At 40.5% G+C, this 26,350-nt stretch overlaps 1 protein-coding gene across 2 annotated transcripts in view; it reads right to left on the bottom strand.

Moving 5' to 3' along the window:
* tln1 (talin 1) overlaps positions 1-26,350 on the bottom strand; it is a 107,453-nt gene that overhangs the window by 16,794 nt on the left and 64,309 nt on the right. For both annotated transcript variants that reach the window (XM_067574487.1, XM_067574488.1), the window contains 32 exons: positions 25,736-25,903; positions 25,270-25,564; positions 24,216-24,382; positions 23,963-24,091; positions 22,669-22,782; positions 22,102-22,215; positions 21,523-21,657; positions 21,034-21,162; positions 20,736-20,838; positions 20,078-20,286; positions 19,525-19,644; positions 18,877-19,074; positions 17,205-17,344; positions 17,027-17,120; positions 16,585-16,674; positions 15,022-15,144; positions 14,695-14,838; positions 14,405-14,566; positions 12,713-12,853; positions 11,176-11,357; positions 10,304-10,436; positions 9,581-9,682; positions 9,258-9,428; positions 7,943-8,191; positions 7,545-7,664; positions 7,267-7,413; positions 5,520-5,686; positions 3,807-3,990; positions 3,450-3,575; positions 2,823-2,939; positions 2,420-2,605; positions 1,757-1,864 (listed from right to left, as the gene is read on the bottom strand). In XM_067574487.1, the coding sequence (XP_067430588.1) occupies positions 1,757-1,864; positions 2,420-2,605; positions 2,823-2,939; positions 3,450-3,575; positions 3,807-3,990; positions 5,520-5,686; positions 7,267-7,413; positions 7,545-7,664; positions 7,943-8,191; positions 9,258-9,428; positions 9,581-9,682; positions 10,304-10,436; positions 11,176-11,357; positions 12,713-12,853; positions 14,405-14,566; positions 14,695-14,838; positions 15,022-15,144; positions 16,585-16,674; positions 17,027-17,120; positions 17,205-17,344; positions 18,877-19,074; positions 19,525-19,644; positions 20,078-20,286; positions 20,736-20,838; positions 21,034-21,162; positions 21,523-21,657; positions 22,102-22,215; positions 22,669-22,782; positions 23,963-24,091; positions 24,216-24,382; positions 25,270-25,564; positions 25,736-25,903 (4,767 nt within the window). The remainder of the gene's footprint in view (positions 1-1,756; positions 1,865-2,419; positions 2,606-2,822; positions 2,940-3,449; positions 3,576-3,806; positions 3,991-5,519; positions 5,687-7,266; positions 7,414-7,544; positions 7,665-7,942; positions 8,192-9,257; positions 9,429-9,580; positions 9,683-10,303; positions 10,437-11,175; positions 11,358-12,712; positions 12,854-14,404; positions 14,567-14,694; positions 14,839-15,021; positions 15,145-16,584; positions 16,675-17,026; positions 17,121-17,204; positions 17,345-18,876; positions 19,075-19,524; positions 19,645-20,077; positions 20,287-20,735; positions 20,839-21,033; positions 21,163-21,522; positions 21,658-22,101; positions 22,216-22,668; positions 22,783-23,962; positions 24,092-24,215; positions 24,383-25,269; positions 25,565-25,735; positions 25,904-26,350) is intronic.

Below are 26,350 nucleotides of genomic sequence, written 5' to 3'. Positions count from 1 at the left end.
TTGCTGAGGGACTAATTTGGGTCTTGTTGACATTAATGTTGGCTGGAGTTGTAAAGACGGAGGTTGTTAGTATTCATCCGAGAACATGAATCTCAGCGCTGCTGATTCCTCGGCTTCTTTCGCTTCGCCAGGACAACATAAGCTAATGACACAGGACTGGACTCAGGATGGCAGAGCTAGCTGTTTTGCTAACAGCTAGCATTGGGTGTAGCTTGGACAAGTTTGACCACCAGCACTAGCTGAACATACACCAATGGGCATAATATCAAATGTAATTATTATGTTTGTTTATCCCAATAACATATTGTGCTGGCCATCAGCACAACTTTCATTTTGTAACTATTTTTGAATCATTATGGGATGTCTTGAAGGGATGTTCAAACAACGGTCATTCAACGTCTAAATAGGTGCATTCCGATTGCCTCTTGGTGCCCTGCAAAGTGGACTACACAGGATATTCAGCCATATTAAGTAAGATTTCAAACTGTAGGGAGCAAAAAACGCTCAGTTCAAAAAGAACTATGAACTGTTTAGGGAAGAACTGAACAATAGTTCATCAATTCGCCAGAAGTTGACAAGCAAGATTACCCATCAGTCACTGTACCTTGCTGGAGCGCCAAAAACAAATAATGGAGCTTACAAAGGAGTTGGTGGACTATAAAGAAGTATGTCAGACTAAAAGCAGTGAGGAGTTGAAGGTCTGGCATTTTTGCTCGTTTTACCTCAGAGGAGTAAGGTTGACAAAGGTGACAACAACAGGGTGCATGATACCTGCCGTTAACTTCATGCAAATTCATAATTATCAAGGACAACATAATATTAATATTACATAATAATAATCTGTAAATAATCTGCATAATATTAATGTTTTTAGGAATAACACTGTACATCTTGTAAATTAATCAAATCACATGTATTCACAAGTTACATACATTTCAATAGAATAAGTTTTGTAATGTATCAGTTTTTGTTTCAATATATATTCAGTATTTTATTTCAGTAGTGTAAAATTTCCACAGTAGCAGCTGCTATTGTTTACTTTACCATGGTAACGCACGGAGGGGATGACGTCTGCGCTCGAAATTCAATTTATTTTTTATTCACTTTCAATTTCATTTTCTTTTTTGAAGAGATGTTGTTTAATTAGTATTATGAAACAAATCTAATCTCATAGATGTAGAGTTATTAGCACCACTGTGGTGCCACTCAGCGAGACACCCCCATGCTGCTCCAGTGAAACTCTTCAGCACTAGCCAACACATACAGTCTGTGGTACAGAACAGGTCCTTGGTGTTAATGTGTGTAAGTATGAGAGTGTAGAGTGGGGTGTTGCAAAAAAAAAAATGGTTAGAAAAACTTGTGGCCTAATAGAATAGAGTTTACCACACTTAACATACAAGTGTTTCTACATTCTCCTTTTGTTTGTGGTTTTAAAAGGTACTTGTATGACTCTACTTTGAGAACACTATCACAACACTGCTCAAAGTAAGTGAAGAGAGATTTGTAGCGCTGAACATCATCAGTGATGTCTTTTTACTCTGATGTCCTGTTGATTCAGGTTGAGTTTCTGCATGAGGTGTTTATTCAGTTAGTCACTGTGGCTGGGTCCACACTGTGTTAGTGGTTGTCATATGGCTACAGATTTCTTGCATTTCAACTACTGTTCACCCAGTCACACACAATGGGTAGCACTGTAAACTACTGAAGTACTGTATGTGTTAGTATGTATTCAGGTGTGTGAGTATTGGTGTCTTACCACCAGCACATGCTCCAGCAGTCCAAGATATCCAGTAGCACATTCGTTACCATAACGCAGAGCTCTCATCTGGACGTCCTTGCTGACCTCTGGGTGGTATGCAGCTTGCTGAAAGATCCAACAAACAGAAATCAACATCTGAACATAACACTGACGGTATAAGCAGTAGGCCATTTTGCATGTTGAAATGCTTGCAATGCCTGTAATGACAAAACAGAAAATATCCATAGGATCCATAAGATATTACTAAACTTATAAAAACATCTTATTCCAAGGGAGCTTTGCACTAACAATGTAAAATTATGCTGGTCAATTGCATCATCCAAATATATTATAATCATATAAATATTATTAATTCTTATAATTAATTGGGAAAAGTTGCTCTGTTTTTCCAGAGGAACATAAGTCGCCTAGTTAGAGATGGATGAAATGTAATCATTAGTATCTCTGCATTATCTTAACAAAATGTAACAATATTTTAAAAAGTACTCAAAATCTCATGGGATTAGTTGCTTTTGTAATAATATTTGTTGATATTGATTTATATTTGTTCTCAGACTGTGACAGATTTTGGTAAAATTTCACTTATCCTTCATTTAGTCAAGACAACTGATGACTTTGTCTCTATCACTAAATGATTCCCTATATGAATCTCCTGTTTACCTTGCAGGAGTGCAGCATGTCAGCAATGGCCCTTCTGCTGAGGTTGGCCGTGGCAATGATGTCTTCCTGACGACAAGAGTTTCCAGCAGCCACTGCCTTCGCTGTTGCCATAGTGATTCCTTTAGTCATGCGAATGAACTCCTCGGGTGTGGTTGTCTTTGCTGGTGGGTCAGAACTGCTGAACACCTGTGTGGTAAAACCCGGGGACTGTTAGTGAAATACTTGATACAGTATCAGACACAGGACCAGTGTTCTAAATGAATCCCACATGCTGAGAGAGCTGTGGTTTCATTTGGTAATCGGCTATAGCTTCTCCTTCTGGTTGGAGTAGTGAACAACATTCCAAATATTGACAAAGATACTGACAACACAATATTTCCATTTAAAGAGTGTCATTACTAACAGCCAACTCCTGTCTGATATGTTCAATAGTTGCTTCCAACGCTCTGGTTCCCTTTGTGGCTTCATCCTCCACTGCCTTCACTGTCTTCAGGAGCGATGTTACATTGGTCACCATCACCTACAGCAGCCAGGTCAGATCATATGACAATAGATTATACTGATGGCAAGAAATAACTTCTCATTATAATACATGTCACAAAGACCACAAAGATCTGAATCCTATATTCAATATACAGTACCTCTCACAGCATAGAAATGGTTTTGGAATATACCTTCTGTGTCTACAGTTCAACAGATGACATACCACTGAAATAGTACTGTTGTTGAAATGTCTGTTTTTCATATCTTCATGTTTAACATGTTCACATGCTGTGTATACAACATTATACAACCTACAATATAAGATACAATAAAAGCTGTCTTTGTGGATCTATTAATGTATTAATTAATGTAATCTATTAATGCAACATTCACAACGATTTCACACACCAAGAGCAAGCTTTCTCTCTCAAGCTCTCTTCTTGCAGTCATACCGACACCTTCAGTGTGAAGCAGGGTGTTGCTGTAGAGGAGCAGAGTACTCTATGGATCCTCACAGATAAATAAAAGTAGTACTTTTTGTATTTACCTTTGCAGAGTTCTTAAGCTGCAGCATGCTGGGGTCATCATGAGGTTTGCCTGCAGCTGCTTTGGTGGTGCTGATGAGGTTGGCCAGAGCTTTGGCCACATCTTTCACTGCATTGATCAGGACCACCTGTAGAGTGCAGAACATGGAGCTTTACAGTGTAGCTTGATGCTTCACATATGAAATGATTGCTCCTATAGGCATCTAAAATATGTTTCCTAGTTTGGGGTCTGGATGTGTTTATGAAGTTAGAGGTCTGTGCTTCCCTGCAGATGAGACGGTCTACAGAATTCTCCAGAAAAGACAAACAAAACTGACAAACATAACATGTTTTGTGACAGGAAGTTCTGCTGTCCATACCTGGGTCTCTGGGTCTTCAGAACCGAGGCTGGCAGCTCCCAATTTGACCACATCGGCCAGTTTGGTGATGGTGGACACAGAGGACTGGGCAGCCTGGGCCAGTTTCTCCTGGCTGGCTCCAGCACCAGACACCAGCAGCTTGGTGTCCTCCACCAGAGCCTTGGCTGTCTTCAGGATGCATTCTCTGCAAACAGGAAGATTACAGTCACTAACTATCATTGAGGAGGTTCATTAATGCGAAACACTGCATTATTGAACCTGATACTACTGTATCATAACAGATGGCATTTTGCTATCCAACAGCCTTTAATAGCTGAAATAAGTTAAAGCTGTAAGAAAAAACTGAACTAATGCAATCTTAATGACAACTAGCAGCATGAACCGGTTCTAATGCTCATGTTGTGATCAGTGCTTTTCACTGCTGTTAAAAATCAAGTTACAAACTCAAAAAAACACTTGATAGTACAGTTACTAATTGACTCTATATTGAATGTATTATTTTTGTAAGTTGTCTTTATTGCTTTTGAGTCACTATTTATTCCAAAACTATTTGAGTTCCTTTTCCTTATAAAATATTGTTTTAATTTACCTTAAGGTTTCACAATCAAAGTAAAGAGAATAGTGAAAATCCATGAGAAGGAAAATAAAGGAGATGAATGACTTTCTGTTCCTCAGACTTGATCTAGTAGGTCGATGCAGAGGTTCTTTAACACATTACTGGAACCAATATTAGAAATCCCACTGTTTTACAATATGTATGAAATGATTGAGAAATTGCAGGAGTATAATCTTCAATCAAAAGTATTAAGATATAAAAGTACTAGTTACTAAGATATAAATGTAACAGCAAGGGTCATCTATTGGGCATCATACATGATTATTTTCATTGATTCATTGATTATTTTCTCGATTAATTGATTAGTCGTTTGGTCTATAAAATGTCTGAAAATGGTGAAAAATGTCAATCACTGTTTCCCAAAGAACCAAAACGACATCCTCAAATGTCTTGTTTTGTCCACAATCCAAAGATATTCAGTTTACTGTCGCAGAGAAATAAAAAAACAGAAAACATTCACATCTGAGAAGCTGGAACCAGAGAATTAGGACCTTTTTTCTAAGAACATGAATCAAAATGATTAATTGATTTTTAAAATAGTTGCCAATTAACTTAATATTTGGTAGCTAATCAATGCTCTACTATGGACTAGGGACTTGTTCATGACCTTTGAACAACTTCAACAAAAATATAACATGCCTGACCATATTTATTTACAATATATTCAATGATAAGAAGCCAAAAAAAAAAAAAACAATATCAATATTTTGTCTCTTCTCGTTTTGTACCATTGTTGTGATATAGTGTTGGATATATTTGTCAACCACTCTGTCCTGGTATTGCTCTTGTGGTGGTATATTGTACTTTGTGTTTTTGTCATATAAAACAGAAATGAAAAGAATGAAAATGGAGTTGATGTACTTCTTTTGTGATGATATTGTTTTTTATAATTAAACAAATATTTTAAATGGCAACTAATGGCGATTAATTGCAAGAAATCATGTAATTAAATTAATGACTGCCTACCCCAATTCTACTTTTCTTGGCTTTGGCTGTGACATCATTCTTGTAATGATCTAGCTTCCCTTCAGAAATCAGTGACACTTTCCTCTACAGAAATAACATCTTTTATAGAGGGTCTCTGCAGTGAAGAGTACCTGTGGTCAGCGAAGGTCTCTGCGTTCTCTCTGTTCAGAGTACCAGCAGTGGCAAACATGATGGTGGTGTCAAGGTCTGCAATGATTCCAGACACAGCACTGGCTGCTGTGATGCAGGCCTGGGTGCCACGGTTACCTGCCTGCAGGGACGCCAACACATGGGAGACCTGCAAGAAGACCAATCTCTCATGACCACCGTGAATGAAACAAGAACAAAACCCCCATGGATGAGCCAATTCTATATGTTTGATAGGAATTTCAAAACTTCTAATGTGATAAATATTCTGACAGTTGCACTAATATAATGTTTATATATTAAATAATATCCAGGTGTAGGACACCATGGCTTTTTCTTTAAATTCATGAACAACCTTTCTTTGATTTCAAATTGAGGAGGTAGTGAACTCTACAGAGACATGGCTGAGAGCCTTACCCCTGGATCCCCGAACTGATCTCTTGACAGTGACCAAAGTTAAACACTTTGATCCAATGGAGATTGAACAGGCCTCCTGAAAGGCCATTTCTGACCAATAACTAAAGAACAACTCCACATAAACATGGACAGAAAACCCCTCTCCTTATCTCCCCAGACCAGAGTCATAAACTCTATCTCACATTCCTGGAGGACATTCATTGAGTCTTTCTGCAAATCTGAGCCAAATCTGAATTTGTGTAAATTAAATGTCTAATCATTATGTAAATCATATCATGTTGTTCTTCATAACAACTCATATAGAATAGTATAACTTTGATAGCTGTGCACTAGTATATTCAAAAGATATTAATTTCTGATTTTATTAAATTTTACAAAATGTAACAATACTGCCATCTATTGATAAGGTTGTAACTTCAAAATGAACTTTTTAAATGTTAAGTGTTAATGAGTGTTTATATGGTAACTATGCGATGGTATTTCAAAAACACATTTTTTTACTTTTGCTTTAATGACCTTCTGTAGCCTAAAATATGGGCTGCATTTAAAAATAAAATAAGGTGCTATAATAAAGTGGATCAATCATATTGAGCTCTTAGATCGTTCAGATTTTCTGCGCTTCACAATCACCACAATCTCGGAATATATGAGACAAACTGGTTTTGAACTGCCTGTGGAAGTATTTGCTGTGTTTTATGCACGTAAGTACAGTCATAGTGTATTGGGCACTGAGCGCTTCCAAAACGTGGGTGACCATGTACCTGAATAGAGCAGAGGAGAGGACAGAGAAGCTAGTGTGACCATAAATGACAGCAAAATACGGTAGAGACTCAGCATAGTTTCCATTTGTCTACACAGAAGGCATAGCACATTTAGCAGAGCAGCATCAGTGAGTGCTTCATGTGTCTACACAAGAGGCATTCAGGTACAATGTTGAGCATATATTGAAAAAAGTTCAGTTTGTTTTATTTATTTGTAACATGAAGTCTTGTGTTTCCACAAAATAGTATTTGCTTTTGAAGTCATATCACCTCACATTGAGTTTATCTGCTACTGAATACTAGTAGTATAATTTGAGTGAAGTCAGATTAAACTTAACTCGGCATTAAAGTAAGATTACAAGAAGCCAGTGAAAGCCTGAATCCTCAACTCAAACTGTAACATCGCTCTGAAGAAGGCAGCGATGCTTGAACCAGATACCCGGCTGCTTGCTGACAGCAGTACAACCAAATTGGGAGTTAAGCCGACAGCAAAGACTCTTTCCCAGTCAAAGAAGAGGAAGAAGAGGAGTAAAGTGATTGGTTGTGATCTGACCTTCTCAGAGACTTTGCGGGCGCTTTCAATCAGCTCTTTCTTGGTGAACGAGTCATTGGGGCTGCACTGCAGAGCTCCGGCTTTGGTCACCAGACCTGTGCAGCTGAAACCCAGCTCACCCACCTGCTTCTTAATATGAGAACCAATCTGTGGCAAAACAAAGAAAGAAATCTGAGTAACAGCATGAATAAGACGAAAAATGAGACATGTGGAGCTGGAGTGGCCTGTGAAGTGTCTCTCAAAAGACAACATGCTGAGATGTGGCTGGTTTTATTTACTTCATCATTCTCTGCAGTCATGGCTGCATATTTGGCCTCATCTGCTAGATTTCCAAACTCATTGGTCAGCTGGTTGGCTAATCCCCCGAGGTCATCAGGATTGGTGTTAGACTTGGTCACCTGAAGAGAGATGAGAAACCTTATTAGTAACCAGTAGTGGTCTGTGGTATAGGCAACATAGGCTACTGCCCAGAGTGCCAGTACGTTGGGGATACACAGAGAAGGACAACAAATAGGCCCTAATTAATCATATATTAGACTCCGCCACACATACACATGCACCTCTCCAAAATCGTATTCACTCTGCAATTTGTACATTACTACAGACTGAAATGTCCATCACATGATGAATGTGATTAAGTACTTAGGCCTGCTGGGTGATTATCAAAATGCCTTACCATCTCCTGCACAGTGACAGCAATGGCCTTGGCTGTCTTAACCATGGTAGTCTGGTAGTCAACAAAGGTGCCTTCAGGTTCAAGTGCAGGTGCGTCTTCCATTTTATTGATGGCATCGTTGATGGAGTCCACCATGCCACCCACAGCACCAGCAGCACCAGCTGCTTCAGCCAGAGTGGCACCCAGGTCATCTACTGCCTCTTTCATCATCTGCACCGACTCCTCCAGGGCCTCCTGCATATGTGCTGCCTGGAAAAAGGAGCATTTGTGACTTAGTAATGCAGAAATATATTATTTAATATGTATATCATCATTTAACTCACTTGTTAAAACTGTATTTTACTGGCTTGCTTTAACATCACTTTCACAGTTCTTGGCTTAGTTTTGCAATTTTACTTCAGCTTTTCCTGTGAGTCTGAAGCTAAGCTAAGTTGTCAACAGTATCATTTATACAGTGTGTTGCTAGTCAGATACACGGTTGGATATCATCAAGCTATCTTTTACATTGTCAGATGTAACTTACCAGCAGCTTGTCTTTACCATATACTGCTCAAACAATAGAACTGGTGTGCTCAACTCAAATGTCTTCAGAGTATAATGGGTGCCAACCCAAAAGGCACAAAAATAGAAAATGAAGTCATCAGCACTCACAAAGTATGTAACACTTTTAATAATGCACAGCAGCAGAAGGAAACTAGATGTGTTTCCTTCTTCCTATTGGACATCTATGTAGCTGTTAAAACATTCTATTTAATGATAAGTATAATAAATTACAATATTTTTGAAAAATATTGAGTTATGTTTAAGGACCAGTGTGTAGGATTTAGTGGCATCTTGCAGTGAGGTTGCAGATTGCAACCAATTGAATATCCCTCCCCTCCCCCTCCCTCTCCCCTTCCAAGCATGTGGAAGAACCTACGGTGGCCACAAAACTCGCAAAAAACACAAACAGCCCTCTCTAGAGCCAGTGTTTGGTTTGTCTGTTCTGGGCTACTGTAGATACATGGCAGTGCAACATGGTGGGCTCCGTGGAAGATGACCCGCTCCCTATGTAAATATAATGTAGATGTAGCTATCATTCAAAGGTAACAAAAACACAGGAACTCAATGACAAATGAAGCTGCTATTAAGGTCAGCAAAACAAAACACATTAAATAATTACTAGATTGCATTCAACGATTCACCATAACATTGTTCCTGTGCTATGCTACACCAATCAGGATTCGGTCTCTAAATTAAAGGGCTGTGTCATTTGGCCAGGTTTCTCTAGCAGCTTCTCCTGAGGACTCTGTATGATGAGTGACAGCATCAGTACCTTGGGGTTTCCTCCAGCCTCCTTGGCAGTGTAGAGCATCTGCAGGGCTGACTCTGTCAGGGTCTTGGTCTGGTCTAAGACAGCCATCTGCTGTTGGCTGCTGACGATTTTGGACGCTGTCCCAATGGCTGCCATGATCAGGGGCTCAAAGTAGCTGGCCATCTGAGATACCTGTTAAAGTGTGTGGGGATCAAATACATCATGACAAGTTCAAAACACAGATTCTAGAATAAAAGAAACATGTCAGGCTTGAACAGGTGGCACTAGTCCCCCTTCAGATGGACCACCAGTGGAGCAACATAGTCCAGTATTCAGTGTTTTACCTTGTGACCCAGCTGCGAAGCCTCAGAGCGAGCAGCCACAGCTACGGGTTCAATCAGATTACTGATCTCATGGACCGAGACAGCCATCTGCTCATGAAGAGCCTGCAACACACACACATGGACACAGGTGAATTAATACACTCAAGCACAAATTTACCTCCCCTCTCAATCGTTCCCAATATAGTTGTCAGATGTCAGGAACAGCATTCTCATTGTTACATTACAATGATGAGTTTTCCTCCATCACTTGATTGCCTGAATACACTTGAAGACTATGTGAATTGTCTGACAGTTAATTCTTGACCTTGGTAAGAATATACTTAACAAAATAATCTTGACACCCGCACTCTCAAGGCTGTGGGATGTTGAGAGCATTGGAAAAAGCTGGCAAGTGAGCCTTAAGTTTTGAACATTTTGTTTTAGAAAATAAAGCTCAAAGGTCCACTTTTTAGATTTTCAAATGAATCTCATTTCTTCTTCAGTAAGTAGAACTTTGAACTAATATGCTGAATACATCATGAAATTTTAGATATTAACAAAGGAGGAAAAGAAACAGTATAATTTTAGATGAAGAAAATTTAAGATGACAAACTGAAAAAACAGATCTTCAACCTGAGAGAACTTCACTTACAACTCAACACACAGAGGTTCTGACAGTTTACTTGACAGATCTGTCTGTAACTGGGTCCACATAAAACCGTGTGTGTGTGTGTGTGTGTGTACCTCCATGGAGATGTCCTCTCGGGGTGTCAGGTGTTGGCTGATGGCAGCCAGAGAGGCCTGGTCGACCTCACGGATGCAACCATTCAGCACCTCAATAGCATCATCACATTCTCTCTGGCCAGGAGCCTTTTCTCTACACAAATACACAAGCAGATGGAGATGTTATTAATCATCAATCTGGGTTCTCCACTCCTCATTCATTATTTTTTCCAAGTCATGTTTAACAAAATGCAGACCTTAGTATGAATTGTAATTGTGCATTTTATTTTCCCATTAGTCATTAAAATGTCTATTAGTATATCACTATATTGGTTGGTGATGGGTTTTTCCATCATGAATGCCCATACATGTAAAGCTGTTACAGAGGAGTGTCAAAATAACCAAAGACAACTGACACTAAGATAGTTTCCACCAGTTTGATTCTATTCTTGACCATCCTGTCAGCCAACGACAGAGAGCTGACTCTCAGCTAAATAGTTTTTAGTGGATGTCTATCTCTGGAGTACTACAGTTCACATAATGTTAACATTAATTTTTAATTACTGTAGCTGTCCAAGGGGCCATTTTAGTGTGTATTTTATCACTCTATGTTTAAAAATATATCCAGTAGTAGAAACGGTAAGGCTTGATCAAGGCAGGGTAGTGCCTCATTAAGCCGAATTTTTATGATGTTATTATTTACAGTGAGTGTCTGTCCTTCCTGTTCACAAAACCACTAAGATTCAATAAATGTAGAGCTGGAAATGGCTCTGCTGAATGTGGAAGTACCAATCTAACATCACCGAGAAGGAGGAGGTTATGTCAGAACAGGAGATGACCCCTGAATCTACCAGAGAAGGTACAGCTCAACTTGTGGCAGTAGCAGAGTGTACCTCATGTTGGTGATGAGTTTCTTGATGGAGTCAGACACAGTCCTGGAGTGTCCAGCCAGCACTGACCACTTGGGAGGATCTTTGGGGTTGACTGCCAGAGAGCGGGCAGTCTGGATCAGACCAGTTGAGCTCTCCAGCATCGTCTTCGCTGCCACCAGGATGGGCTCCATGGCTGCATGACCCTGAGGAAGGTGAGTCGATGAGAATGACTCGCTGAAGTGAGAAATACTGAATGCTACTGTCTCCAGAAGTACAGTTTAGAGACACAGGAAGGAATCACACGAGATTCTTACCTGACCTACAGGTACATACCCTTACTAGTGCTTTCTTCTTACTTACAGACTCAACTGCATTCAATGAGCACAAAACTGAGAAACAAGTCAGCACAAGCGAATAGAAATACTCACACACACAAACTGATCCTGTGCTACTTAATTATTTAATGTAGGACCAGACAGTGAACTATCATTGTCAGATCATGCTCTCATTTCATTTCTGATTTAACTTACTTAATTAGCTCAGTGCCCACTCAAAACATGCTTGGAACAGGCCGAACACAGAGGGTATCAGTAGATACCTATAATTTACCCATATTCCCTAAACGTCTCACATGCAGGCTATTGGTAGATGCTACAATTTACCAATGTTCCCTAAACACCTCGTACGCAGAATATCTGGAGACTAAAATTTTGAGTTGAGCTGAAGTTGATCGGATGAACTGTAGTGCCCATTCATTTAGTGCGTGAGACATCCTACACTATGTCTTGAACATACATACAAAGTTCTTATGTGTGAGGAACGAGAATAGAGCTTAACTCTCTAAACTTTTTCAATTTATTCTCTATGGTAGTTCTTATCACTACGGATGTAATCCCATCTCCGACCACAATGTGGGTTGCAATGGCAGAGTGGTGTTTTCCGTATTTCCACGCGCTGACTCCACAGGCAGAGGAAGAAGCAAATCAAAGTTGTAGAAGCAACGTTGTTAATGAGGTATTTTTATATATTTCTGAAAATGCCTGAGACATCCAGCACTAAGTCTTACACGTACATGTCGAGTTTCATTCACAGTAACGTTACACAGAGCTTAAGTCTCTTGAACGTTTTCAAGTCATTAACACTATGGATGTAATCCCACCTCCGACCACAATGTGGGTTGCAATGGCAGAGTGGCGCTGTCCGTATTTCCACTCGTTGACTCCACTGGCAGAAGAAGCAGCAAACCAACGTTATCAACGTTATTGATTTTATGAGGTATTTTTATATCTATATTTCTGGAGAACCTCTTATCCAAGCAACTTCACACATTGACAGTGTACTTCCCCGTTTCCCCAGCAATCCACCCGCCAGGTATGAAGTAGATCAGATGAACAGTTCTCAAGATACGCAAAGGATAAACCCACATACATACATTCATATAGACAGACAGAGATTCCTTGCTTTATATAGAGAGATAATACCTACTTAGCCTCATCAATGTAACAGTTGATGTTTCAGTGACTGAGTGTTTGGAGTGGAGGTTGAGGTGAGGACATACCTCAGGGCTGATCTGAGCAGGAATGCTGGCAAACTCTGGGTTGGAGGCAAAGGCTGTCAGATTGTCCACAGCTTCTATCAGGGGTCCAGTGGCAGCCTTACACTTCTCTCTGTTCTCCTGGTTAAAGGCTCCGTCCAAAGCCTGCACAGGGGACATGGTCCTGAATCACAACTTCCCAATAGACCATGCTACTAGAACAGTGGAACAGTTAATGACATATGTATGTAATGTGACAGTTCTGGACATGGACGGATTAACTTTCCCTGGGCAAAAATGAGCTGAGCCTCTGTTTAACCCTCTGTGTAAAGTCTAAAGTTTCTTTAGGCTGCAATCATACAATAGTCACAGGTTTGTTGTGTGGTATTTGGATTAAACACAAATAACTTAAGCTAAATGCAACATATAGGCACAAAACTGAATTATAACTGAATCAAGTCAGTTTGTATTTTGATTTAAATCAGCAAAAAACAGAACACACACAGTAAGCCAGGAGCCTGCTTGGTTATACAGTTTGGTTCTGGATTAGGACTAGAATTAAACTAGGTTGAGTAAGTAAGTAAAAACACAGTTTAATTCAATCAAGTGACATAATAATTGACGTTTACAGCATCAACATTAGTACCACATATTCGGGGCTTTTCACAGTATGCATGGCCCTGATGGCCCAGGGCATACAGTTTCACAAGCCATGTCATTTTTTGACTGATCTGCACAGTTCTTTAGATGAAACACAAACAGGAATGAGCAAAAGGGACTTTAAGTCCCTAGTTTATTTCCTGAGATTAGTTCCAGTGATTCCATATTCCCTGGAACTGGTTGGTCAAAAAGGGCTAGTAGCTCTTACATTGTTAACAGACAGCAAGCAGTGACGGCTGCCACTCTCATGAACACACACAGCTGTTTACCACTGCTGTTGGAGTTCATGATGTTTCAACTTTTTCAACTTGCTGTCACAACTCGCCATGTGACCTTGTGACCACACCTAGGTGGAAAGCAGCAGTCTGTGGTGTAAGGCTTGGTAAGATCAGAGGTAACTGGGTGCCATGGTGGCAACCACTCGCTGTGTGAAAGCAACTTTATGGCTCATTAGTTCTTGGGACTATTTGGTCAAAAATGGCCATTCACCACACTCAGAGTAGGGTTATCCGTGATCTTTCAGGGTAATCCCCAAAATCACAAGGTCAGTGAATAACTGTAGGGAAGAAAAAAAATCAATCTTCAAGTCCTTTACTATGACTGTTCCCTTGCTGTAAAGGATCAGTTTGCCAACCCTCTTCCTCCACACCATTACAACATCAGAATAGGGAGGAGCTGGGTTGGACAATTTTTGTAACATTTTGAAACTGACAACAACTCAGTGATGTGTGTGTGGAGGTATAAGAGCAGGCAGGTTTGAACTTCTCTATCAAGATCTTATTTTTCATTCCTGATAAAACTACTCCCATCACTCTGCATGTGTACAGCTGAGAATAACACCATGAATGCCTTGGAGGAGAGAGTGTGCACAGACATGGTCTGATGGCAACTGTATGAACTAGTTTATTTGAAGAATTACCCAGCCTTTAAGGTTAACCAGAGTTAGGGTTAGGGTAAGAAATGCAAACCATATATTTGCTTTTCTCTCAACATGGATTACTTACTTTCAATTAATTTGCTTTTGATGATGAATGTGAAAAGACTCATACTACAAACCTTTATGGACTTGACCAGGTTGGCGGTGGTGTTGGCCACCTCTTTGGCTGACTGGACAAACTGCCTCTTGGCAACAGGGTTGGGAGTTTTGGAGGAGGCCAGGCGGCAGGCGTTACACAGTGCTGAGGTGTGTTTGGCAACAATGGTAGCTGCAGAGAGCACCTGGGCAGAGAAACAGTGCACTGGGATAAATAAATGATTCAACCACATTCAGTCTCACTAACCAAGACGAAGAAGACTGATGATAAAAGTGGTCATTAGCATGATGTTGCAGTGAGGGTGGCATGTACTTGTGACTGGGTGCAGGCTGGGTCAACCAGGTTCTGACAGGCCATCTGGATGGACTGGTTAGCACGGGCAAACTGAGCGGGGTCCACCAGGCCCTTTTGACCTGCTGAACTGTTGGGGTCTGATACACCCACCAGATAGGCAGCCTAGGAACATCAGCAGATCATTGGTCAGTTTACAACCACCTCCACAGGTCAAGTGCATGTATTACAAACATAACCAAAACACACATCTTGCCAGCCTTCTCCATTTTATCTCTGAGCTGGTATCTCTTAAGTGGTCTTGGAATACAGCAAAAATAAAGTAACCTTCAATAATGATGATTTTACCTGTGCAGCTGCTTCAGTGAGACCACACAGGGCTTTAGAGCCACCACTGACTGAATCACCAAACTCTGGCAGGTTGGAGTTCTTGGCATTGTGGGAAATGCCAGCCATGGACTCACCAAGGATCTGTCAACAGAAAGCCATACGCTTTAATTTGGAGAATGACTTCATTGTGTGGGCAAACTGGGATATACACAATGTCAAACCACTGAAATGTCTGTAGCAGGGTCCAAAAAAAACTGTCAAGTACTGATGCTGGCATCAAATGTCTGGTCAGATTCATTATCTTCTTTACCTGATCTTTTATTAGACAGTTTCTTAAAAAAAACCTCAAATTTGGTTTAAACAGTTCTTAAGTTCTTGTTCAGCTGTTTGTGTAGGGGACTAGGGTAGGGACTAACATTAGTATCATAACAAATTCAAAAGTTTCCTCTTCAAGTAGTGAAAAACCACACTATTGTACATGTTCTGCTTTATAGCACAGCAATTGGAAGGACAAAGAAACATGGACAGGATGGGCTTGAATGTTTAAAAGGTCTGCAAAGAAAATACAATTTCTATTCATTTTAGAGGTCCATAAATTCCTTATATCTCTTAATAAATTCCAAGTAAGTTTCCTGGAAAGAACTATGTAATTTTGGACTAGTAATGAGTAAAATAGTGTGTTGAATTGGTACACTACCAGTAACTTAGAGTCTTCCAATTCAACAATTCAACTTCTGTAAAGAATAAAGTTTCCAATAAAAATGGATAATGGATGAATATTCACTTGGGTTGAAATGATGCTCTTCTCTCAAGAAAATCTTTCAAGGAAATCTTTCTGGAAATCAACAACTGTTGATAAACTCAACATAAGGAAACTCTGACCTAAACAACAGTCTCAGAACTCCATCATTATTTTGCATTTAGGCAGTATTCAGACTAAATCAGGTGGTGTGGCAAAATCGCCAGTCCTCCCATTCATTCCCATGTGTTTCACCTGCAGGCGTTTTGGCCGCAGTGGCGCAACACTGGCCTGCAGCCAGCAAGTTGAACCAGAGTCAACTTTTGGAGAAACACAACCCACCGTCACTGCGGCTGAAGGCTGCAGTGGCCAATCACAGCTGGAGATCAGACTGATCAGAGCTGTAAAACCCTGCCATGAGGGAGTACAAAGACGTTACTAGGAGGGGAGGACATTTCTCTTCGTTTGATGACGTTAAAAGTAAAGTTAGACTTTGCTGTCAGCTTCCTGACTCATTTTTAAAAAGATGAGAGGAAAAAAGAGAGAAAGAGAAAGAGCTCAGAGCACCAGCAAGAGAGAGAGCAGCTGTGGTCAAGTGAGCTGGAGAGTGAATAAAGAGAAGGAGCGCTGGTAGTGAGAAAGCCAGTGAATCAGATCAATAAAACGTTATTTTTGGATTGTTTCACAGCGCTTACGTTCTAGAGCACAAATAAACACGCCAGCACCCCCACACACCTCTGCTTAACCCTGCGGCAGTGAGCTGCACCGCCTGATTTGGTCTGAATATGGCCTTAATTAGTACCACATTGTATAGTTACTTCCAGAAGCCATGTGTGTCCTACCTTGGAGTTTTCCATGACACTGTCGATGCAGTCAAAGTAGGACAGGTCATTGACAGCTTCAGTCGGGTTCTCCAGCATCCCCCTCACTGACTGCACACACAAACAACACAGTCACAACACACACAACAAGTATACACTGTACTTGCACATCTCAGCTGACTGTCACATGACCACTGCACTGTCTAAATGCTGCATTAAATCCTCATTTCTAATTTTCTTTATTATCAATAATTTCCATTTTCATTTTTTTCAGATCGTATCCATGACCTGAGGTAATAGTTGCACAAGTCTGGATCAATCATTGCTTAAGTCAAGAAATTCACATTAAAATGGACACACATTTGGTTGTCATGTGAACCAGAATCAACATATGAATCAGTTGCCCACTCACTGATACAGGATTGGTGGATTAATAGATGGGTGGTTGTATTATTGTAGTTACCTCCAGCTCCCTGAGAGCATTGTCGCACTCTTTCTGACCTGGAGCCTGCTGAGTGCACATGGTGATGAGCTGGTTGATACTGTCTGTAACTGCCCTGTGGACACAAGCTCAGAGATGTAAGAGACACATAAGCATAAAAAAAATAGCAGACAGAGAGATGGAGAGAAATGCTTGCTACCGAGCGGCAGCTGCCAGCTGGTTCTTGAGGTTGGGGGAGCCAGGGTCAGTGGACAGGGCTTTGGCTGCCAGGAGCAGCTTGCTGGACGACATGGAGATTGTCTTCAGGTTGGACACCACCTGTGTCTGGTCCTCTTTAGACTGCAAGAGAGCAGGAAGAAGCAATGCAGAGCACTTCAGAAACTTTACAACTGCTGTTTACAAAAATTCACTGAAATTAAATGATTATGTCTCAAAACCTTATGACTCATGCCTCCTTATCCCGATAAAGATGGAATCCAGAGACAAAGATTTACTATTTCCTGGCAGCAAAGATGCAAAGTCACTAAGTATATTTGTTAATTGAATGCTTGCCTTCCATTGTTTGCAATTAAAGATGGAAATACAGTACTTTCTGCTCCATTAAATTTATTGCCGAACCGTACTGTAGTTACTGAAATATACTTAGGGATGATCACATTGAGGTGAATCACTAAAACACAATGCCTGGTTGTGGCACTTCTCCTTGTAATAAATATAGAGCTGCAACAATTAGTTGATTAATTAATTTGTTAATTGACAGAAAATTATTGATTGCTAACTAATTATAAAAAATAATAATTAATAAAAATAACTAATTTTGATCATCAATTACCACTTTTGAGTTATTTTTAAGAAAAAATGTAAAGATTCTCTGGCTCAAGCTTCTCAAATGTGAATATTTTCTGGTGGTTTTAGTCTTCTATGACAGTGGACTGAATATCTTTGAGGTTGTGTGGTTGTGGTTGTAGACTGTTGATCAGGACATTTGAGGACGTCACCTTGATCTTTGGATGCATATATGTTGAGTTTTGAAAGGATAAGTATAGTGCTATTCTACATTTTTGTAATTACCAACAAATCTCATGTGCAGAGCCAAACCAACATATTATGTGTGTTATCTGATATATCCTATTCCTTTGTGCTATCTACCTCCATTGTTGTCCAAAAACTATTAAAAATGACTCGCACCGTTGCACTGGGTGACACATTCCTTCATTACTGTAGTTTATTTTGTGAGGCGTTTTCAACTATTTCCATCTTCAGTAGAAAGAAATGGGCTTGGGGCTTAGAACAACAGTCAGGGTAAGCAAGTATTGAGAAACGGACTGACACGTTGCTAGTTTGGGTCTTATGAAAAAATGGTGACATAAAGGACTTTTTATTCAGGAGTCATCTGCAAGTTTATGGCAATAAAGAAAATTGTTTTGCAAATGTATCACGAGGTGGTGAGTTCATATGCTCATTACCTGAATTTTCATTTATGCTGTTTTTCTTTGATGTGTTACATTTTGAGGCTGCTGTGGCTCAAATTCACTGTAAGGACCAATATGATTTCATTTCATCTAATCAAATTATTCAGTCATTTCCCTCGCTGAGTGGATCACATTTCAGTGTAATTAAATAGTAACTTTACAGCAGACTGAAATGTAGTGTTTCTCTACCCTCTCTGGTTGAAAGTTTCAAGCATGTTTCACCTCTGGTTCAACCACACCCAACAAAGAAGTTGTACTGTAGTATTCTGGGGTACACCTGTATATCACGCAGCACAGTGAAAAGTTAAACCACTGGAGGTCAGCAAAAACGAGATTTTAAGCAGGTTTACTAGTTACTCTTTAAACCATCATATGTAAGTATTCTCCCATTATACTGACCTGGGATGTTCCAGCCATGTCAACACCAGCATCGAGGAAGTTGCTGAAGTCCTGTCCAAATTTGCTGGTGGCCCTGGCCAAGTCCTGGGTGGTCCCTCTGGATGCCTGGACCACCTCATTGGCTGATTGATTGAGACCGGCTGCCACCTCGTTGAGCTGAGCCTGAACCTCCGGGAAGCTCCTTCCACTGGATGGGAACTACAGAGGGAAGAACAATGAGAGCTGCTTAATAGCAACATGGCAGACATAATCCAGTGTAGAAGAGGAAAAACAGAGATTGAAATGAAAACGTAGGTGGTTGCTATAGTACCAACATCTGGGAAATGGTTAACAGAATTATGAATGTGTCAGTTTGGATGAGATTTGTTCATTCTCAAGTTTGGAGAAGTTTTCATTGTCATTCATGGAGGATAGGCTGTTTTTGACAAAAGAAATACATTAAAAAATACAGTTATTGTAAAATTACAAGTGGACAAGAAAAAAATACTACAAACATATTATACATTTTTGAAGATTCATATTAAATTGTCTTATTATATACTATATTATATTAAGTAAACTACACTAGAAACACTATGAATCCCACAAACCCAAGTACAACTCTGTGAAAAATATCCCTCTTATTACAAACAGGTAGCCAGTACTAACAGAATCAGCCAGGAGAGTCTTGCTAGCTTCGCCCACAGCGCGGATGGCGTTGTCCACATCCCTCTGGCCAGGAAGGCAGTTCACACATCTATTCAGGGCCTGAGACACTGCCTTAGCCACCTATACACACACACACACACACACACACACAAACACACAGACTTATCAGTGTTAGAATTCCTCAATAAAACAAGTTTCATGTCTCTGCAGGTTGATTTTCATCACGGCTGAGTCATTGTCTTGTCACTAACCAACAGTCTTATTTCACAGACAGCTCAAGTTAACATTCTCATGTCACTACATGCCAAAACTAATGCTCTCATCAACAACATATGTCAGCTAGTTTTCTAATCACAAGAGCCAGAGTTAGTTTACCAGCTAGACACAGTATTATATTTATCTTGACAGTAACAAAATGAAGTACAATGTAACTATCAGTGTTGAAAAGATCAGTCAAGAGTCTGTTCTGGCTTTATGTTATCTGAATGCCTCTGCATAACTGACACTCCAACCCTTTTATCTGTCCCTCCGTATCCCTCAGTTTGTGTCTGACCTGGGCTAGCCTCTGCTGACTCTCTGCATCTCCTGGCTTCGCAATGGCTCTCTTGGTTTCTTCGATCAAGTTGGCTGACTTATCCATGACGGCACCAGCACAGTCCAGTGTGGCATTGCGTGCTGGTGAGTCGTCTGTGGTGGCAGCGACTCCTCTGGCAGCTGAGGCCAGGGACTTCAGAGCCTGGGCCACATCTCTGGCTGCCATACCTGGATCCAGAAAGAACAGACTTTAGAAAAAACAGCTGGAATAAAAAAAAAAAAAGGAGCTCCAATGAACTCTATTCACGTAAAATAGAGCAGGAAGTAGCTGAGTTTTAGAAATTTACTGGACTATTTCACAGTTTAATTGTTATACAATGTATTTCTGAATTTATTTATATAATTATCTATTTCATAATGTCATAGTTATGTAATGAGTTTTGAATCTGGTCATACCACCTGTCATCAAATATCAAATGGACTAATAAAATAAAGTGTATTTCATTGTTTTTTTACAAAAACAATGTGTAATGTTTAATTTGTAGGTTTCTGTCATATCTATTTGCAGTACTTTTGCAGCACAACACATTCAGATGTATTCTGAACATCTCTGGATATGATGGGATGGTCAAAGCAAATGATTGAAATATAATTAAGTGTGTTAATGTCAAACCCACCTGTGTAGTTCTCATTGCCCTGGGTTGCCTCACTCAGCAGCTGGGCAATGGCTGAGCTCACAGCCTTGGTGCTGGTACCCAGATCCTGGGAGCATTTCTCAAGCTGAACAACAGCAAGCAGATAGGGGAGAAGAGAAACTGTTAATCATACTGTTCTAAATACATTTCCACAATTTGGCAACCAGGCAAATGAAGCATCTTCTGCTGGGGAGGTCTAGTTAATGTCATAGCACAATCTGGTAAGGAATAAAGACTGCATGTTTGTGTGTGTGTGTGTGTGTGTGTGTGTGTGTCTTACAGTCTCTCCTGGCAGTGGTTTGAGTTTGCCCTCCTCAGCTGAAGCCTTGGCCTCCTGGATGTCCTTCTCCAGACCTCTCACCATTGACAGAGCATTGTCTATCTCCAACGGACCGCATGCTTCCTGAGCCTATTGATATTACATCACAATATGATTCATAAACTACTACTACTACTAATAATAATAAATAACAATATTTAATGATCACCCAGCCCTGCCTCCCTCTACACAATTCATATTAGCAATGCAACAGAAAAGTTAACTTAAAAAAAAGTAAACTTTAAAGTTAAAATAACTTATTTGAGCTCGTAACACTCAAATCTTGATGCCTTATGATCTAACTAGACTTAATAGTATCAGTTCAGTCAGTACGGTCACTACAGTGCTGAAAATAACAAACTCTTTGTAGTAGAGTTGAGACAGATAAAATTCTGGAGCTTCAGCTGTGGAATTATTAAAAACATATTAGTGAATGCAGAAGAGTAGTACCTTCTGTGAGGCAGTGCGAAGCTCAGCCAAAGCACTGGCCAGGTTCTTCGCACACTGGCTGAGCTGCATAGCTGAGGCCTGGTCACTGATGGTGGGAACCGTGGCTTTGGAGGCTGTAACCATTTTAGCACCAGGCTGGAAGAGACAAACTATTAGAACTGACTTTAATTTAAACACGACAAACTCACGATATTAACTGCTGTAGGGACAAAGAACATACTGATGCTTTAGCTATTCTTACCACGACTGGGTTTAAAATACCTTATGTTTGTCTTGAAGGGGGAACTAGAGGGAAGGTGAAAGGGTCATTCAAATCAATGGGTTTAAAGGTGCTATATGTAAGAATTGGACACCTGTCAATTCACACTCCAAACCAATTGGGGGCAGCATATCACCAGAAAGCTGGGGTGTCCATTACGTTACACACTACTGCACTATACTGTTGTGTCAAACGTACTGTATGTTCTGTTCTGTTAGGAGTCTGTTATTGTACTAATTCACTACTATAGGAACTTCTGCAGTACTGGAAAAATCTAAATGTGTTGCCCCTGTTCACTGAGTGAATGGTGCTGGTGTTACCTGCAGGAAGTTCTGGCTGGCACTGATGAGGGCCAGCTGAGCGCTGGGACTGTCAGGTTGAGACTGGCTGCCTCTGACTCCCTGAACCAGCTGAGGGATCTGCTCTGCCACCACCTGATGTCACACACATATGACATTACGTTGCATTAAAAACATGATGGTTGACTAATTTACCTACAGCATATGTACTTATCTCATTTCAAGTCAAACTGAAATTAAATTGCATCCTTTACTGGTACAGCATACAAATCTGTAGTACTATGCTATATTCAGAAAAGGGAAAAACACTGTAATCAAAAGGGATTTTTTTTTATTCTATGTACCAGTCAGATTGCCATTCAATTTTCTGTCTGTGCAGTAGGTATTTAACATTTGTTTGACTTCAAAAATAGATGTTTTTAAATTTCTGTTAACTAAACTTAGAAAGATACAAACAAAAAATGGGAAAGAATAATACAGGGTGAAGAGAGCAAGAGAAAGGACAAAAAAGTGGCAATGAGAATAGAGAAGGCCACTCTGTCTGTAAGTACCATCTGTGCAGTGTAGGCAGGTAGGTCATGCGTTTACCTTGCAGCTGTGGACGAGCTGCTGCTGGGCAGCCTGGTTCTTGTTGGACGAGGCAGCGTGCTGAGCTGCAGCTATTGTCTGAGTGGCTGCTGCTGCTGCCTGTTTGGCAGCATTCTGACAGGAAACAGGAAACAGACATGCGTTAGCTTGTATGTGACTATGACACTAGCAATAAATGTAATTTAGTATGAGTTGTATAACTGATTAAAGTAGCTAACACTACATTAACAGATAATATTAGTTAGTTAGCAGAATTAATATGAGGGTGCTTGTTGTTTTAATGACCGTTTAAACCACTAAAACATGTTTAGTTGTCACATATCCCTGGATATCTTCTGACTCCAGTTGCACACAACTTCCAGTAGCTACTGATAGCAGCAGCATAATATTGTAGAAGTAATATTTGTCTTATGCGGCCCTAACAGATATTGGGCCTCATGCAAGAGTATTTTCATACTCTTGTCCTAAAACTTCTTCTGATGTTTGCTCATACGAGAGTTCCAGGTGAACATTTGAGATTTGATCATTAACACCCCAAAATTGTTCAGCTCCATTTGTGAGCAAGTGTAGAAGAGGAATTTCATTGTGCGGAGCTTCAAGTCCTGCTGTCAGAAATCAGTAGACAAAAACGTAAAATGTATTGGAGGAACAATAAAAATGATCTTAAAAACGAATCCAGCTGTCAACGTATCATTGGAGCAGAGCTGTAATGTGACAGAAATAAAGAGGGAATGCTTTGACATGAAGTTATATGCTAAAAAATGTCTTTCTAAAGCAAAACACTACATGACTAACATGAGAGGTGGTCATGTGACAGTCACAGAGATATTAGAGGAGAGAATTTTTTAGCCTACAGGCAAAATTTTGCCAATTGCAAACTGGTTTTCGACCCTCGCCAACTACCAACTGGGCTGAAACTATATATTGGTGAGCTGTTTTTAAAGATTTATGTCTTCAGTAAGAGGAACCAACGGGCTTGGAGCTGAGACACACACACAGGGCAGAGAAGTCAGAAAGTATTGAGAGGTGGACTAACAAATTGTTGGTTAGACTCTGTGCATGGGCTTTGTTGACAATCCTTTATAGAACTATAGATATAAACTTCCAACCATGGTTGGATATAGAATGATTGTATCCACTGGGACCAATGATACATTCATTTAAAAAGCTTTGTTTTTTTTTATTAATTTATCTGATGAGGACCTAATGGTCAGTCAGATAATTCTGTATAGGCAACATAAAATACAGTCAGGGGTTTTTCTGTAGCCCTTTGCTCCACCTCCTTCCTTTTTACCTCCAGCTTGTTGACCAGCCGTTTCTTGATAGCATTCTGGGCAGCAGCATTTGTGGCCATGCGGAGACCTTCAGCAGCCTCTCGCAACTTCTGTTGCTGTTCCTCACTGTCAGGGTTTGCTGCTGCACCCTTGGGTGACATGCACATGGATCATTATAATACTATATGGGTTATTATACAGACTAATTGAAATGATAAAGTCTGTTCATTGTGTTAAGAATAGACATAATGAAAAAGAAAAAGAAAGGCAGACCTTTGCTGCCTCCACCATCTTGGCAGTGGCATCAGCCAGCAGCTTGGCAGCTGACAGCAGCTTGCGGGAGTTCTCCAGGTCTGACTCTCCCTCTGCATCCATCTTGATGGCATTGACCAGATCAGATGTGGCCTGGGCAAGGATTCGAGCCTGACGAACCATCTCACCTGATGGGTTAAACAAGAGGGAGAGGAAGAAAAACAGAAGTGTTGGAAGGAAAATTCCACCCTTGGGACTATTATCATTGTAATCAATCTGTAACATTCAGTGCATTTGTATTATGATCAAGTGTATATGGTTACATGGGAGTATATAGCCTAGTCAACAGCAGTCTTAGAATGATGAGATGATTTTGTTTTCAGTATAGTGAGGGTTTAATAGTATACAGTAAATCCCAGCTGTGACGACCCTCTCTGGACAGGACACCTTGGCCTCTCTCTGCAGGAGCCTGGTGGACAGAGTTAGGTCATCCGGGAGGTCCAGCTCACCTGGACTGACTGACTGACTGCTCTGTATAAGCTAGTGGCATTCAGCCACTTCTCTCTGCCCTGGCTTCCAACCTGTTTGGTTGGTCTTTAATTCAATATCTCTGTTAGTTATGTAAAATTGTAAAAAGTTTTTTTTAGTTACAACTCATGTATGGTCTTCCCTGCTTTGTCCTTGAGCCACAGCTAACTTAAAAGCCCACAATACACAAGCTTTTGAAGGAGCCAATAACATACTGAGCACTTTGCTACATTTATAGCCATGCCTCTAGAGGCAAGAAATCAGTTCATTGAATCAACAAATACTCAGCCATTACATTATGCAATATCCCGCCAAAGTCTTTACAAGTCCATCTTTTCTTGTATCTTTTCTTGAGTCTTGTATCCAGTTTTCTTAATACATACAGATCAAGAATATCCACAACACAGTTTAATAAAATTCAAACCATTCTTTTATAAAGCCAATCTTTTACACAAAATTGACCAGTTTGATGCCCAGCTGTTAACATGAAAAAACCCATGTGATCAGTGTGAGCCTGGTGGTCATGATTTCAGCCCCCTACACCTACCAGCGTCTCCCATTGAGCTGAAGATGTTCTCAGTGACATCTAGAATGCGGTCGGTGGCTTCTCCATGGCGTCCAATAGGATGGCCTCCACTGGCATACTGTTTGATGTGTTGAAGCAGCTCATTGAGGGCCTGAGTGACACCTGTGGCAGCCACGCCCACCTGTTTCAGGAGGCCCTCGTCATTGGTGGCCCCCTGTGATGCCTCTACACAGCCTTCCACTGACTTGGCCACCAGTTTGCCTGCCTCAATCAGTTGCTCCTGGCACACTGGGGAGCTGATGGTTGGAGCCACCACCTAGATAAGGGATAGGAAGTGCTTAGGCTATTTTCACACACAACAGGAAAATCCAGAATCTCAATTTCCTACAACAAAACTTTTCTCCTCAGCGTTCAGATGGTGAATACTGCAGCTGCACAGATGAGCTGTCCAGCTCAGAGTAGATATATCTCAGGTAGTCTTACTCACCCTGGTGCAGGCCACCAGCTGAGACGTAGATAGAGCACACTGAGTGGCTGCAGCAATGACCCGGTTCTGCTGGGCTGAGTCCTCTGTCTTCTGGGCCACGTTCTTAGCTTTGAGCACCAAAGCTGCTGCAGCATTAGCCACAGCCTTAGCGAGCTGCATCAGCATGTCCTGCCAATGGCAAAAACACACACAGCAGTTAGCATTATTTAACACTGACCACTACATTAGTCATGGGTGAACAAGGGAAATAGAAAATTTGAACTCTTGGAATTTTGAATAAATCATTTATGAAATTATTCACAGTACATAATTAAATTCTGAAATGAGTAATACATCTAAATATGGCAGAGAAGTGACATCAAGGAAAAGATAGGCTGATGATTACAATCAAACTTGATTCTCTCTTCAAAGTAGATTTTAAAGTCTATTTTAATACACTACTAACGTGGCCATGTCATGCACATGCCACACTGAATTACTTATTGATGGCTGTAATCTTTCTTCTTGTCCATACTGGTCGGTAAGAGACACCACAACTACATTGTAAGAAACTGGGGAAAAAATCAACAGTCAGGATACATGTAAGTGTTTCCTTGCTGAGCAGCAATGGAGAGA

This window comes from Thunnus thynnus, chromosome 19 (assembly GCF_963924715.1).
Source record: "Thunnus thynnus chromosome 19, fThuThy2.1, whole genome shotgun sequence".
Lineage (NCBI taxonomy): Eukaryota > Metazoa > Chordata > Actinopteri > Scombriformes > Scombridae > Thunnus > Thunnus thynnus.
Note: the sequence above shows the minus strand (reverse complement) of the source record. Positions and strands in the feature narration are given on the sequence as shown.